The sequence below is a fragment of the Lynx rufus genome, unplaced genomic scaffold, assembly GCF_022079265.1.
Source record: "Lynx rufus isolate CCGP_SWC_20201006 ecotype Redwood Valley unplaced genomic scaffold, mLynRuf1.p SCAF_17, whole genome shotgun sequence".
Classification (NCBI taxonomy): domain Eukaryota; kingdom Metazoa; phylum Chordata; class Mammalia; order Carnivora; family Felidae; genus Lynx; species Lynx rufus.
Genome location: NW_025814831.1, coordinates 36,810,712 through 36,823,930, shown reverse-complemented (window position 1 = coordinate 36,823,930; position 13,219 = coordinate 36,810,712). Strand labels below are relative to the sequence as shown.

Below are 13,219 nucleotides of genomic sequence, written 5' to 3'. Positions count from 1 at the left end.
ATGGTAAAGTTAGAGGAAAACATCTCTGATTTAGAACAATGAAACAAAAAGAAATTTTTGGACTGGAAAGAAATTTTTTAGCGAAAGATTAAAGAAAACAATTGCTTTTAGAACTGGTTACTTGAATCATATCTTGTCTAAATGAATTATTTAGAATTGTTGGGGAAGAAGTCATGTCTAGTAGCAAGGTATAAAGATTAATGGGTATTTAAATAAGAATTTTGATGGTTCCTAGAAGCTATAGGGCTTTTACTCCCAGAATTTTAGAGTTGCAAGAGACATTTACAGTTTATTCTAGTTCTTTCATTTGTATAAGAATAACTAGAAATCTAGGGCAGTGATATGTTAGATCTAGAATCATGTAGTAAATTGATATTTAGAGCTGGGATGACATTTGAAGACTCTTTCATTTCTGTTTTAGGATTCTTACCTCAATGCCAGAATGTGTTCTTGAGAGTTACGATAATCTTGAAAGTCACGAGATCCTGGGTTCCTCATATCCTACTTAAAGTGCAGCTAAGGCATTGTTACATATTTATACTTGTATTTTTTAAAAAGGCACAGATGGGGTGCTTGGGTGGCTCAGTCGGTTGGGCATCCGACTTCGGCTCAGGTCATGATCTCTTGGTGGGTGAGTTTGAGCCCTGCGTCGGGTTCTGTGCTGACAGCTCAGAGCCTGGAGCCTGCTTTAGATTGTGTTTCCCTCTCTCTCTCTTCCCCTCCCCTGCTCATTCTTTCTCTATCTCTCAAAATAATAACTGAACATTAAAAAATATTTGAAAAAGGCATAGAGCCATAAGTGATTTTTTATTCAACATCTCAGAGATAATGTTAGGTCATAAGCCTCTGCCTTGTTGGTTTTTTCTGTACTGGGTTTGTTCCCAGTAAGGGAAGGACCTGGTAGAAGATTGTAGCAAAAAGGCCAATCATTATGAACTGTAGATTGGGAGCTAGAACTGGATCTGGTGCTGGGAACCATAAAAATGCCAGATGATGTAGGGGCTGGGATGGTGTTGGGTGATGACTTATATCATGACTAAGTGGACTTTCCAACCTGTAGTAGAGGGGACAGAATAAAGGAGGTTGCAGAGCCACCATCAAACTCATGCTAATCATGAGGGTCACTTCCCTTTTCATTCCCTGGAGCATTCTGCTACTTGCCAGCTAAGATTTGGAATAATCATAGATAATGAAATAAAATTCATCTGACATCTGCAAAACATTTTTATTTTGCAAAGCACTCTGACAAATATTATTGTTTGATCCTTGCAATATCCTTGACTTGGGTAGAAGGGATATTGGTGAGCAGAAAATGTTAAATACTAATGTCAATGTATAACACAGTGTGTCAAGGCACTGCGTTAGAAACCAAAAGATATGAAAATGACTACACATGGTCTTGGCTTTCATGGTGTACACCATCTTGTGGAGATTGGGGTGGGGAAACAGCCAAATTCAGTGTAAGGCATATTGAAAAATATTTGGAAATTCAAACTACCATGGGAATTTAAAAGGAAGGATGTTATTACAACTGATGGAAATTTTAGTATTTTGCCTTCTGATTTCAGACTAGTTGAAAGGATAATAACTATAAAGGAATCTCTTGTTTGTTAAAACATTTATTTTAGTTTATTTTTTGAGAAGAGAGAGAGAGAGAGAGCGTGCGCGCATGAGCCAGGGAGGGTCAGAGAGAGAGAGAAAGAGACAGTCCCAAGCAGGCTCCATGCCTTCAGAGCAGAGCCTGATGTGGGGTTCAAACTCACGAACCATGAGATCATGACCTGAGCTGAAGTCAAGAGTTGGATGCTTAAGTGACTGAGCCACCCAGGCTCCCCTGTTTTAAAAAATGTTATTTTATTGTATGTTACTGTGCTGTTAAGTTAGGCATAATGTTTTCACAAGGCTATTTTGGGACCACAGTCAATGACCACACAATGGTGGTCCAATTCTCTAAATAACAATCACTAGACAAACTGGACACCCTCTCACATGTGGACAGATCTGCATGGAAAAGTACCAGAGTTTTAGGTGTGGACTTGTGTACTTTATTTGCCCTTTCTAGTGTATTAAGAAGTGACACGCACTTTAACTTGCCAAAAGCAATGCTTGCATCTTAGTGGCAACATGCTACTTATGTTACATACTGAAGTGAATACCAGAACTATAAAGGTAGGAGGTGTAAGTAAATTTCATTGGGAAGGGAGGTTGTCAACATAAATAGCAAATGGAGAGTGAATAAGGAAACTCCTGTTGTCATAGACATATAAGACCTCAATCATATACAGGATACAGGAGGCATTTCAGTTTGTGACAGCCAGCCCAGAAATGTCAAATGCTTTTTCATTTAATCTCATACTTCTGGATTCCTACCAAAAAGGAGTACATTAAGAACACAGAAAAGTTGCTTACTCAAGGGGTGAAACTCTCGAAAAGAGTAAGAGAGGGAATATAACTTAATGGAAATTAAGTTATGTAGAAGACTCTTTAAATTATAATTAACTACATTTTCATATCTTCACAGTAATACAAAACAGTTACTTGCAGAACTGGTTCAGATTACTTGAATACCAGATACATTTTTAGTCTTCTATGTAAGTGTTTGGAAGTTACTTATGTTTATATGAATTGAAGCTATCAATACTTTTCTACAGCAGTAACTGCACACCAGAAAGGCCGAGGCAAACACAAATCAAGGGATGGAGTTTTCCCAAAGCTGCAGTGTGAAGACTATAAGCATTTGATTCCATACATGTGAATGGGTTTCTTTACTACGGAAATTCAAATGGAATAAGGTTTCTTGAGGGGAAGAAGGATAATCCTCTATAGTTTTATCCATTTAGTTTTCTGCTCCTTCTGCAGCACCACATTCTTCTCCTGCAGTGTCTGATGTCCATAATGTTAGGTTGTCTCTAAGCAACTTCATGGTGAGGGTACTGTCTTTGGATGAGGCTTCATTCAGTATATCAGGTTCTGAAGTGGCCTCATCAAAAGCCATTATAGCCAGTGTGGAGGCAAGCTTGGATTATTAAGGATCTCATAGTAAAATACAGAAAAGTTAAGAGCCAGCCCCAGGCAGATTGGGTGTGTGGGTTGCATCTCTTTCTTGCTCATATTAAAAGCCTCTCTGTAAGCTCCTTGGGAATTACCTTTTTTTTTTTTTTTTTTTAAATGTTGACCGCATGTACCTTCAGCAGCATATGAGAGGTAATCTTCCTTCATTTTCAGGTAGAAGACCTTACTCTCTAGATTAGTTGCATTGGCTATTAAAGACATATCCAACAAATAGCTTTTCACTGTTTTTCTTTTTTTTAATTTTTTTTAATGTTTATTTATTTATTTTGAGAGACAGAGACGGAGCATGAGCAGGGGAGGAGCAGAGAGAGAGAGACACAGAATCCGAAACAGGCTCCAGGCTCCAGGCTCCGAGCTGTCAGCACAGAGCCCAACGCGGGGCTTGAACTCACAAACCATGAGATCATGACCTGAGCTGAAGCCGGGCGCTCAGCCGACTGAGCCACCCAGGCGCCCCTCACTGTTTTTCTTACTGGGTGTTGTTTATTCTTTGCAAACAGCTGGTATTTCACCTTCATGGTTACTAATTTTTTTTTTTTACCACATATTATGCATTTATTACATGCTTTCAGATAACTTATTAATGTATGAGTGGTGTCAATTGGATACATCTAATTTTGGAAAATTTCAGTGTTCAGTGCTATCACAAAGTTAATTTAACTCATAGTTTCCCTTTAAAATGGTTAATATAGTGCTTCCAGCTAAGATGGACCAGCAGGAATTGGTATCCTTCCGCCTGAAAGAACTAACTGGATAAAAAAATATGAAACAACAGTTTCTAAGACATTTGCCATCAGGCAACAAAAGACTGATCCCTGAGAGACAGGAAACAAACTAGGTGAGACTTAAGATTGCTCTAGCCTGGAGAGAGTTTCTAGGCATGGAGCAGGTCAGTAGAACCCAGAGGAGCCAAGAAATCTTACTGAGTTGAAGAGATGGAGCTGGGAAGCTGTGGGGAGCCAAGGCACCTAGAGTTCACAGGGCAGAATGTCAGAGAAGAGAGAGCTGCAAGAGAATTGGGCAGATCTCTAGAGGTTCCTTTCAAGAATTCAGTTGAGTACTAATCAGTGCATACCTTTGAGGGAACTACTTAAGTCTAGGAAGAACCACTCAAAAGGAATTGAGGGCACAATACAATACTTACAGCTCACATACAACACCAGGAATAGAGTCTGGATCCATCAGAGAAGAAAGTCTCATTATTCGCTGAGTGTCAGGTAGAGCCAGAGCATCTCTCACATTCTGGTTGTCATTTTTAGATGTTTGATTTGGGTCTTTTTTTTTTTTTTTTTTGTCTTTACTTAAAATGTAGTCAACTTTTTTTCTGGTTTCTAGAACATATGGAATACATTTATAACAACTTTTAATGTCCTAGTTTCCTAATCTTATCAACTGTGTCATATCTAGGCTGGTTTTGATTGATATTTTTACTCATTATGGCTCTATTTTTCTTATTTTTTAAAAACTTGCTTGGAAATCAGTTGATGCTTGTCAGGCATGTAAAAGGAGACATTGCAAATTTTACCTTGTTGGGTGTTGGATATTTTTGTATTCCTATAAATAGTCTCCAAACTTTTTCTGGAATATATTGAAATTACTTGGAAGGTGTTTGATCCTTTAAGGTATTGCTTTTAATCTTTGTTGAGTGGGATCACTTAATCTAATTGCCCTACTACTGAGGCAGAACCTTTCTGAATACTTTACCTGATGCCTTGTAAATCAGAGGTTTTCTATTTGGCTAATCATCTGGTTACAGATGTTAAATTGAGGGTTGGGTTTTTCCTTCAAGGTTTGTTTTTAAGCTCTTTTGGGTTCATTAGAGAGTTGTCTTTTTTTTTTTTTAATGTTTATTTTTACTTTATTTTGAGAGTGGGGGGTGGTGAGGGTCAGAGAGAGAGAGAATCCCAAGCTTGCTCCACACTGTTGTGCAGAGCCCAACACGGGGCTCGACCCCATGAAACCTGAGATCATGACCTGAGATCATGAGATGAAAAAGAGTGGGATACTTAACTGACTGAGGTGCCCCTCCTCTTTATTCTAGGACTGATTTAGCCATGCTGAGGTCTCTCCTTATTGCCCAGAGTATACAAGGTCTCTCTCTACTCTGGTTGGATGGAACCTCCAATGTCCTCAGCTCTGCTTGTTCATTTTTTTTAGTTCCTCAGCTGTTCCTTTTTGCCTGGCCTCATGGATTTTACTCTGTGTGTAGATGAGTATTAAGTCAGACTCAAGTGGACCCCTACATAGATGGGGCTTTTTTTTGCATAATGTCTCCTCTGTGGTATATTATTCCAGTAATTCCTGCTACCTAGGACTTAGATCAACTTAAGGAGATTGCTGTGTTATGCTTTGAATCTCCCTGCCTACAGTGGTATCTAGACATGTCTCTTGGCAAAAAGTCAAGGTGTTTATAGGGCTTATCTAGCTTGTTTCCTTCACTCAGTGAATGCATAGCTATACTATTGTCCAGTGTCTGTAAACTGTTTCATCATATGTTTTCTCTAGTTTTGTAGTTGCTTACTGTCTGAGCGTAAATCTGGTACCAGTTACACCATAATGGCTAGAAGCATAAATCCTAAACTACTGGATTATTGTGGGAGGTTGGTAAAGCCTTTTGGGTGAAGTTTAGGAAGAAATGATGATGAGCCCTTAGCTGATTTTTCTAGTTAATGGCCATTTAGGAATTGTTTGTTTATGGGCCCTTGGAGTAGTTAACTTAGCAGTAGTTTGTCTTTTTCAACCAGATCTAGCAGTTGAGATAATGTAAATAGTAAAGCACTATACAAATGTGCTTATTATTTTTAGTTTAATTTACTGAATGTTCTTAATAAGCTGGTCTGCCTCAGAATAGGTTTTTGACTTATGGAATTTAAAATGAAAATAGTTGGATTACCTTATGCTGGAAGAGTTGAAGTTGGTTCAATATTATCTGTAATCACAAAAAATTGGTTTCAGTAGGCTTTGGTGTCATTGGAGAAAGACTGCTTCTCACAATTCATAATAATGTCAGTCCTAAATCTCATGTATCAATAGTAAAGTACCTGGCAGAAAGACATATTTCTGAAGAATGTATTGTGTTGCTATCTTATTCTTGGCTTTTTGTACTTAATGACTTGTACATATGTACTTAGTAAAATTTGATGTGTGAATCTTTATTAAGACCATTCACTTGTCAATCATATGATTAGTTTCTATGTGTCAAACATGGTAGTATATAATTGGGAGGCAAAAGAAATAAGAGATAGGGTCCCTTATCAGAAGATCACATGAGATGGCACATGTATAAGGCAGCAACATATTCTGGCAAGGATTAATGGAGTACAGAGTGATTTTATCAGCTCTCAGGGAGAAATGGAGGGGCTGGATTTTGAGAAAATTGATGGATATGCATTGATTTACCAAGAGGATAAGGGAGAAAAAGTCCCTCTTCTAAAAAGAAGGAATGGTGTGTTGCAGAGAATGACAACATTTTTCTGTGGAAAGCAAGCAAATTAAATTGGCTTGAATGGAATTTTCTGTAGAAGATAGTCAGAAATTAGGTTGTAGAGCTAATTGGGGTGTGAGGGTTGTAGAAGATTTTGAGCATTAGTCTGAAAAGAGAGATAATTCTGATTGTCCTATATGTTAAAAAGTAGACAAAATTAAAGGGTTTTGTGTTCACACAGTAAGTTTTATAGGTGCTGACTTATTTTAAGATAAACTATGGAGCAAATTAAGACACTGTTACTGTGTTTGACTGTAATTTGCAAAGTAAAAACCCGTTCTTTATTGGGATTTGAAAAACACTGCTTGCAGAAAAACACTGCTTGCAAAAGTTTCACATGTTATAACATGTTATAAGGGAGAAAAAGGAATTTTTTAAATGGTATAATAACTGAGGGTATTCTAACTGAACTTAGAGTAGGGCTCAATTTCATTTGTTTATTTGTTTTTGTTGTTCCAGGTTGCTGCTTTTGCTAAGAGAGTACCCAATGACCCTGATGGTATTTTCATTCAAGATAAAGTGTTCTATTGCCTTTATTGATTAACTGAACGAATTCAGGTTAGTATATTTGTGGACAGCACTTCCCTGTTCTAATTATAAATTAATATGTTGAGAAATGGATAATTATGTGTTTGAAGCATGTATGTGTATAGCAGTGAAGTAGAAAGACCAGGTCAGTCTAACCTCTGTTGAATTGTGTATTAGTTAATAAACATTTTCTGAGTACCATGTGTAATCTGTAATACATAAAATAAAAAAAAATGTTTTACTCCCTGTTTATGGCTAAATATGGTACATTGTACTTGCATTGTTGTGTGGTATATTTGGTGCTGAAATAAACAACTCATCTTAGAATTTTTTGACATTTTTGATAGCTGACTTTTAAAGGTTGGATTCTTGTCCAGATTTTAGTCCTACATTAAAGTTATTATTTGTTTTTAGTGTTTAATCTTGGAATTTTGACAAATGTATATTCGTCACTGTAATCTTTTAAATTCACTTATGTTGTCTCTTTGTAGTCAGCCTCTCCCTTCACCACAACTCCTAGCAACCACTGATTTGTTTTTTGTCCCTATAGTCTACCTTTTCGTGTATGTCATTTAACTAGAATTATTTAGTATGTAGCTTTTGAAATCTAGTTTCTTTCACTTAACATAATGCATTAGGATTCATTCATGTTGTGTATACTAGTAATTTGTTTTTTTTTTCTTGCTGAGCTATGTTCTGCTATATGGTGATATATCATTTAGTTTATCCATTTACCAGTTGATGGACTTTTGGGGGAGTTTCCAGTTTTTGGTGATTATATCAGTCAAATTTATCACATTATATTGACTGCATTCCCTATGCTATACTTTCCATCCTGTGACTTAATTATTTTATAACTGGAAGTTTGTGCCTCTTAATCCCTTTCATCTCTTTTGCCTTTCCTGCCACCTCTCTGGCAACTACCAGTTCTCTGTTTTTATGAGTCTGTTTCTTTTGTTTGTGTGTTTTGTTTTTTGGATTCTATATATAAGTGAAATCATATGGTATTTGTCTTTTTCCATCTGACTTATTTCACTTAGCTCAGTACTCTCCATCCATGTTGTCATGAATGGCAAGATTTCAGTATTTTTTTTTATGACTGAGTAATATGTGTATATATATCACATCTTCTTTATCCATTCATCTGTCAGTGGAGTTTTATGTTGCTTCCATATCTTGGCTATTGTAAATAATGCTGCAATAAACATATGGGTACATATATGTTTTTGAATTAGTATGTTTATTTTCTGTAGATAAATACCCAGAAGTGGAATTGCTGTGTTGAATGGTATTTCTATTTTTAATTTTTGAGAAACCTCCATATTGTTTTCCAAAGTGACTCCACCAATTTACAATCCTACCAATAGTATACAAGGGTTGCCTTTTCTCTATATTCTTGTGAACACTTGTTATTTCTTGTGCGTGCACGCGTGCGTGCGTGTGTATGTGTGTGTGTGTGTGTGTGTGTGTGTGTGTGTGTTTCCTTTGATACTAGCCATTCTGACTGGTGTAAGGTGATATCTCATTGTGGTTTTGATTTGCATTTCTCCGATGACTAGTGATGTTCATGTTTCTGTTGACCTTGTGTATATCTTCTTTCAGGTCTTCTGCCCATTTTTAATTGGATTGTTTGTTTTTTGGTTTTGAGTTGTATGACTTCTTTATATGTTTTAGATATTAGCCCCTTATTGGATATAGCCCCTTATTGGATTTGCAAGTAGCTTCTCTCATTCAGTAGGCTTCCTTTTCATTTTGTTCATAGTTTCCTTTACTGTGCAAAGCTTTTTAGTTTGATGTAATCCTAATTGTTTATTTTTGCTTTTGTTTCTCTTGCCTGGGGACATACCCTGAAAAATATTACTAAGGCCAATGTCCAAGAGATCATTGCCTGTTGTTTTTTTTTTTTTTTAAGTTTTATGGTTTCAGGTATTACATTGAGGTCTTTAATCCATTTTGAGTTTGTTTTTGTGTGTAGTATAAGAAAGTGATTCAGTTTCATTCTTTTGGATGTAGCTGTCCAGTTTTCCTAACAACATTTATTGAAGAGACTGTCTTTTCCCCTATTATATATTCTTTCCTCCTTTGTCATAGGTTAATTAGCCATTTAAGCTTATGTTTATTTTAGGGCTTTCCATTCTGTTCCATTGATTGATGAGTCTGATTTTGGGCCAAAACCATACTGTTTTGATTATTGCAGCTTTGTAGTACAGATTCAAATCAGGGATTGTGGTACCTCTAGCTTTGGTCTTCTTTCTCAAGATTGTTTTGGCTTAGATGATTAAGCTTCCTTTTTTTTTTTTTTTTTTTTAAATGTTTGTTTATTTTTGAGAGAGAGACAGAGTGTGAGCAGGGGAGGGGCAGAGAAAGAGGGAGACACAGAATTCGAAGCAGGCTATAGGCTCTAAGCTGTCATCACAGAGCCTGAAGCGGGGCTCGAACTCCTGAACCGTGACATCATGACCTGAGCCAAAGTCAGGCGCTTAACTGACTGAGCCACTCACATGCCCCTAGATGATTGAGCTTCTTGTCAGCAGTGATTGTTTTAGATTTTGGTATTTTCTGAAGGAAGGATAGCAAGTATTACAACTTGTTGAATGCATGGTTTAGTCTCAGCCATACATGGACTACTTGGAGTTCATTAGAATACCTTGCATCTGTGGTGGATTCTACAAGATTGGCAGGGCAAGAAAGTAGAAAGTGAATTTCCTTAAAGCATGAGAAAATGGAGCCTATCAGAAGGGTAAAAGCTTCTCACATAATTATTACACAAAATGGACCTTGAGGAACATTTAGGTTAATGCCTGTGTGTGTGTGTGTGTGTGTGTGTGTGTGTGTGTGTGTGTGTGTGTGTGTGTTTTGTAAATGGGAAAAAGGAGACCTAGAGAGATGAAGTGATAAGCTTTTTTAGTCATACAGCTAGCTGGAGACATGTAGTGTGGTGGCTCATTTTACTCATCATCCTGCCTTTCTTTATCCTGGGATTGTTGCTTGACCTAAGGGTAGGGATAAAGTTAAATTGCTCAATTTAAAGTTGTTTACAGTTTAAAAATACTATTTGTCTGCATACTATTTGGAAATTTTAGTTTTTGACAATTCTAAAGACATTCTAATATAGCTTCTCCCCCACCCTCCAGGATGCAAAACACTCTCCAAGTTTTAAATTAATGTAAAAAAATAAAAATAAAATTGTTTATAAAATTCAGTTTTTAATTTCTTTTTCAGACTTTAACTTCAGACTTTAAGTTAGAACAGGTCACTATTGAAATGGTATTAGATACAATCTTAGATTTCAAACAGATACAAAAAAAGTGTTGATGTTTAAATATAACTGTGAAAGCATTTTTATGTAGATCAATTTAAAAGCATAAAATTTATTTATTTTTAACATTTTTATTTTATTTTTTGAGAGACAGAGACAGAGCGCTATTTGGGAGGGGCAGGGAGAGAGGGATACACAGAATCCAAAGCAGGCTCCAAACTCTGAGCTGTCAACACAGAGCCCGACGTGGGGCTTGAACCCATGAACTGATATCATGACCTGAGCTGAAGTCAGACGCTTAACTGACTGAGCCACCCAGGCACCCCTAAAAGTATAAAATTTAAATAAGACCTCTATTTTCACAAACATTGCAGATAAATATGGACCTTAGATTTTTTGGTTGAAAATCTGAGTACCCTAAAATCTGCTCTGGAGGATTTCACTAATTAACATGTTTACAGGTATAATTAAAGTGCTCCTTTTTCTCATGAGCACTACCAAACCTAGAAAATTAGCAAAAAAACTTGTTAGAGATACTATTTTAGAAATGGAACATTTTAAAATAAATATAATATCATAGGTGTTTACTTTTGGGTATTTGATGTATAGGCATGTTAAGAAATTGTGACTCAGTTGAAGTGGTTTTAGTTATACAGAAAGTATACTTCTTTGCTCTAATTTTTTTCTCCTGTAACATGTAATACTTATTGTGTTATACTATGTTCATTCTGATTTCCTAAGAATTTCTAGCCTTTTAGGACAAAGAGGACACCTATTTGGAGACAATTCTTTAGGAGTCTTTTGTGTTTCTGTCCATATTCTGAGCAGAAGCATTGACAGCTTTTGTTGGGGGCTATCTTTTAAGGAAATTTGTATAGCAAACAGCCTACATAGATAGAAATAGTGTTTCCATAAGGACAGGTGATAGATTTCTTTGCTGTTCAGGATAATCAAGATAATCCCTTTGGGGGAGAAGATAGGGTTTGTTACTCCTTGAAAGATTTAGATTGGATAAGCTCAGCTTTTTTCTCCTATAATACAGCCTACTGTGTGTACAGGCATCACTGGCTCTCCTTGTGTTGCCTCTTAAGAATTAGAGCTTGGGGAACCAGTGCAAAAGATTATATTCTGGCCACTACTGTTGTTTTGAGCAGTAAACTTCTTTGTCTCTGACCCAAGAGTGTCATACCTTCTGCCAGGATTATCTGATGCTGATTTAACCAGGTATCACTAACACAACCTACTGATAAAACAAAGCCGAGTTTATGGCTTATGCTGTGAAGGAGAATACCACCTTGCAAGAGTTTTGGTGGTATCTTAGAGGGGCAAAGTCAAGGCTAAAATGTGAGAATTTGAAATTTTATTTGAGTCTTCCAGTGGTAATGATGGGGCCTGATTAGGATTGAATACCATGATATAATAGTTTAGAATTGGTGAAACAGCAAGGCAAGGATTTGGAAATTGTTGATGTTTCTTGTTGAAGAGTTGATAGGTCTTTCCTGAAGCTTCTGTAATGAACAATCAAGTTATATTCATGCAAGAGTCTTTTGGAATAGTAGAGGTATACTAATGAGGACATTGGCCTAATAAAGTCTTGTTAATATACACATTAAGTTGTATGTGTAAGTAGTTACATTAGTTTTCTAGGACTGCTATCACAAATTACCACACACTTACGGGCTTAAAAAAATCCTTTCATCCCTAACTTTTGTTGTTTACAAGAAGTCCTTAGTGTTTTTTGGTTTGTAGCAGCATAACTCTAATTTCTACCTCCATCTTCACATGGCAGTCTTCCCTCCGTATCTGTATTAAAATTTCTCTCTTATAAGGACACCAGTCATTGGATTAGAGCCCACCTTAATTCACTATAACCTCATGTTACCTTGATTGTATCTGCAAAGACCTGATTTCCAAATAAGGTTATGATCACAATGAATGAATTCTGGAGAGACATTATTCAACCCAGTACACAAGAGTATGTGGTTTCAGTCCTTAGTATCTAAGTTGTGTATGGCTAGATGATTTTGTTTCTCAATATCCATGACACTGTTCAAGCTGATTGCTTAACTTGCATTTAGAATAAAATCTCAGGCTCTTCAGAGTTTTTGACAACAGCATGATGTGTGGAAAGAATACCAGTACGGAAATCAAGTTGCCTTGGTTCTGGTTTGTACTCTGCTGTGAACTAGCTTGAGAAAATTACTGTCTTCTCTAGCTATTAGTGTCTCAATAGGTAAATGGGGAGGTCTAGAAGAAAAGAGGAATGGACCAAATGATCTCTAAGGGCCTTTCTAGCTCTCAGATTCTGAAGTTTGGTAATTGTTGAGTGTGTGTTCAATTTGTTGGAGTGACAAAATGAGAAAAGGAAATAGAGAATGCTTTAAATGCTGATATGATAGATTCTGACCTGTGAATGTAGGCTTATTTATGGGAGAAGATTTTATTTATTATTGGGTGAAGATCATTCATGAAGATACTAGGTAAACATACAGTTAGTCCTGATCTCTCTGACTTAACCATATTTTGTTTTTCTGTTAATTTGAAATAGTATATTTGGAAGGGAGACATTCTTCAGGTCAGTTAATTCACTTGAACTTAGAAAAATGTGTTGTTGCTGTACTGTCTCAGCTGAGTTCAGAAAATGAAATAACCTTTTCTGAAGTGAGCATGAGAGTGTAGCTCTCCCTTCATTGCCCACATTTCTCTATCATAATATTCCTGTGGTCATGGGATCTGAGAAAACTTCTTACTAGAGAATAATAATAGTCTAGTGAGGTGGTGCATGGTGCTGGATGGAGTTCTAGGTGTAAGTGTCTCTTCTTCCATTGGATTTTTCTTATGTTTTGAGTAAGTCATTGTAGTACTGTTCGAATTCT

At 36.6% G+C, this 13,219-nt stretch overlaps 2 protein-coding genes across 6 annotated transcripts in view; one reads left to right on the top strand and one right to left on the bottom strand.

Moving 5' to 3' along the window:
* The window catches only part of FUT8 (fucosyltransferase 8), a 409,669-nt gene that overhangs the window by 137,789 nt on the left and 258,661 nt on the right, over positions 1-13,219 (top strand). For all 5 annotated transcript variants that reach the window (XM_047079496.1, XM_047079498.1, XM_047079500.1 and 2 more), the window contains one exon: positions 7,016-7,114. The gene's annotated coding sequence lies outside the window, so the exon portion shown is untranslated. The remainder of the gene's footprint in view (positions 1-7,015; positions 7,115-13,219) is intronic.
* Positions 2,837-13,219, bottom strand: part of LOC124512264 (14-3-3 protein theta-like) — a 35,246-nt gene continuing 24,863 nt past the window's right edge. Inside the window, 3 exon segments of the mRNA XM_047079751.1 lie at positions 2,837-3,015; positions 3,018-3,271; positions 4,799-4,854. Of these exon segments, the coding sequence (XP_046935707.1) occupies positions 2,837-3,015; positions 3,018-3,271; positions 4,799-4,854 (489 nt within the window).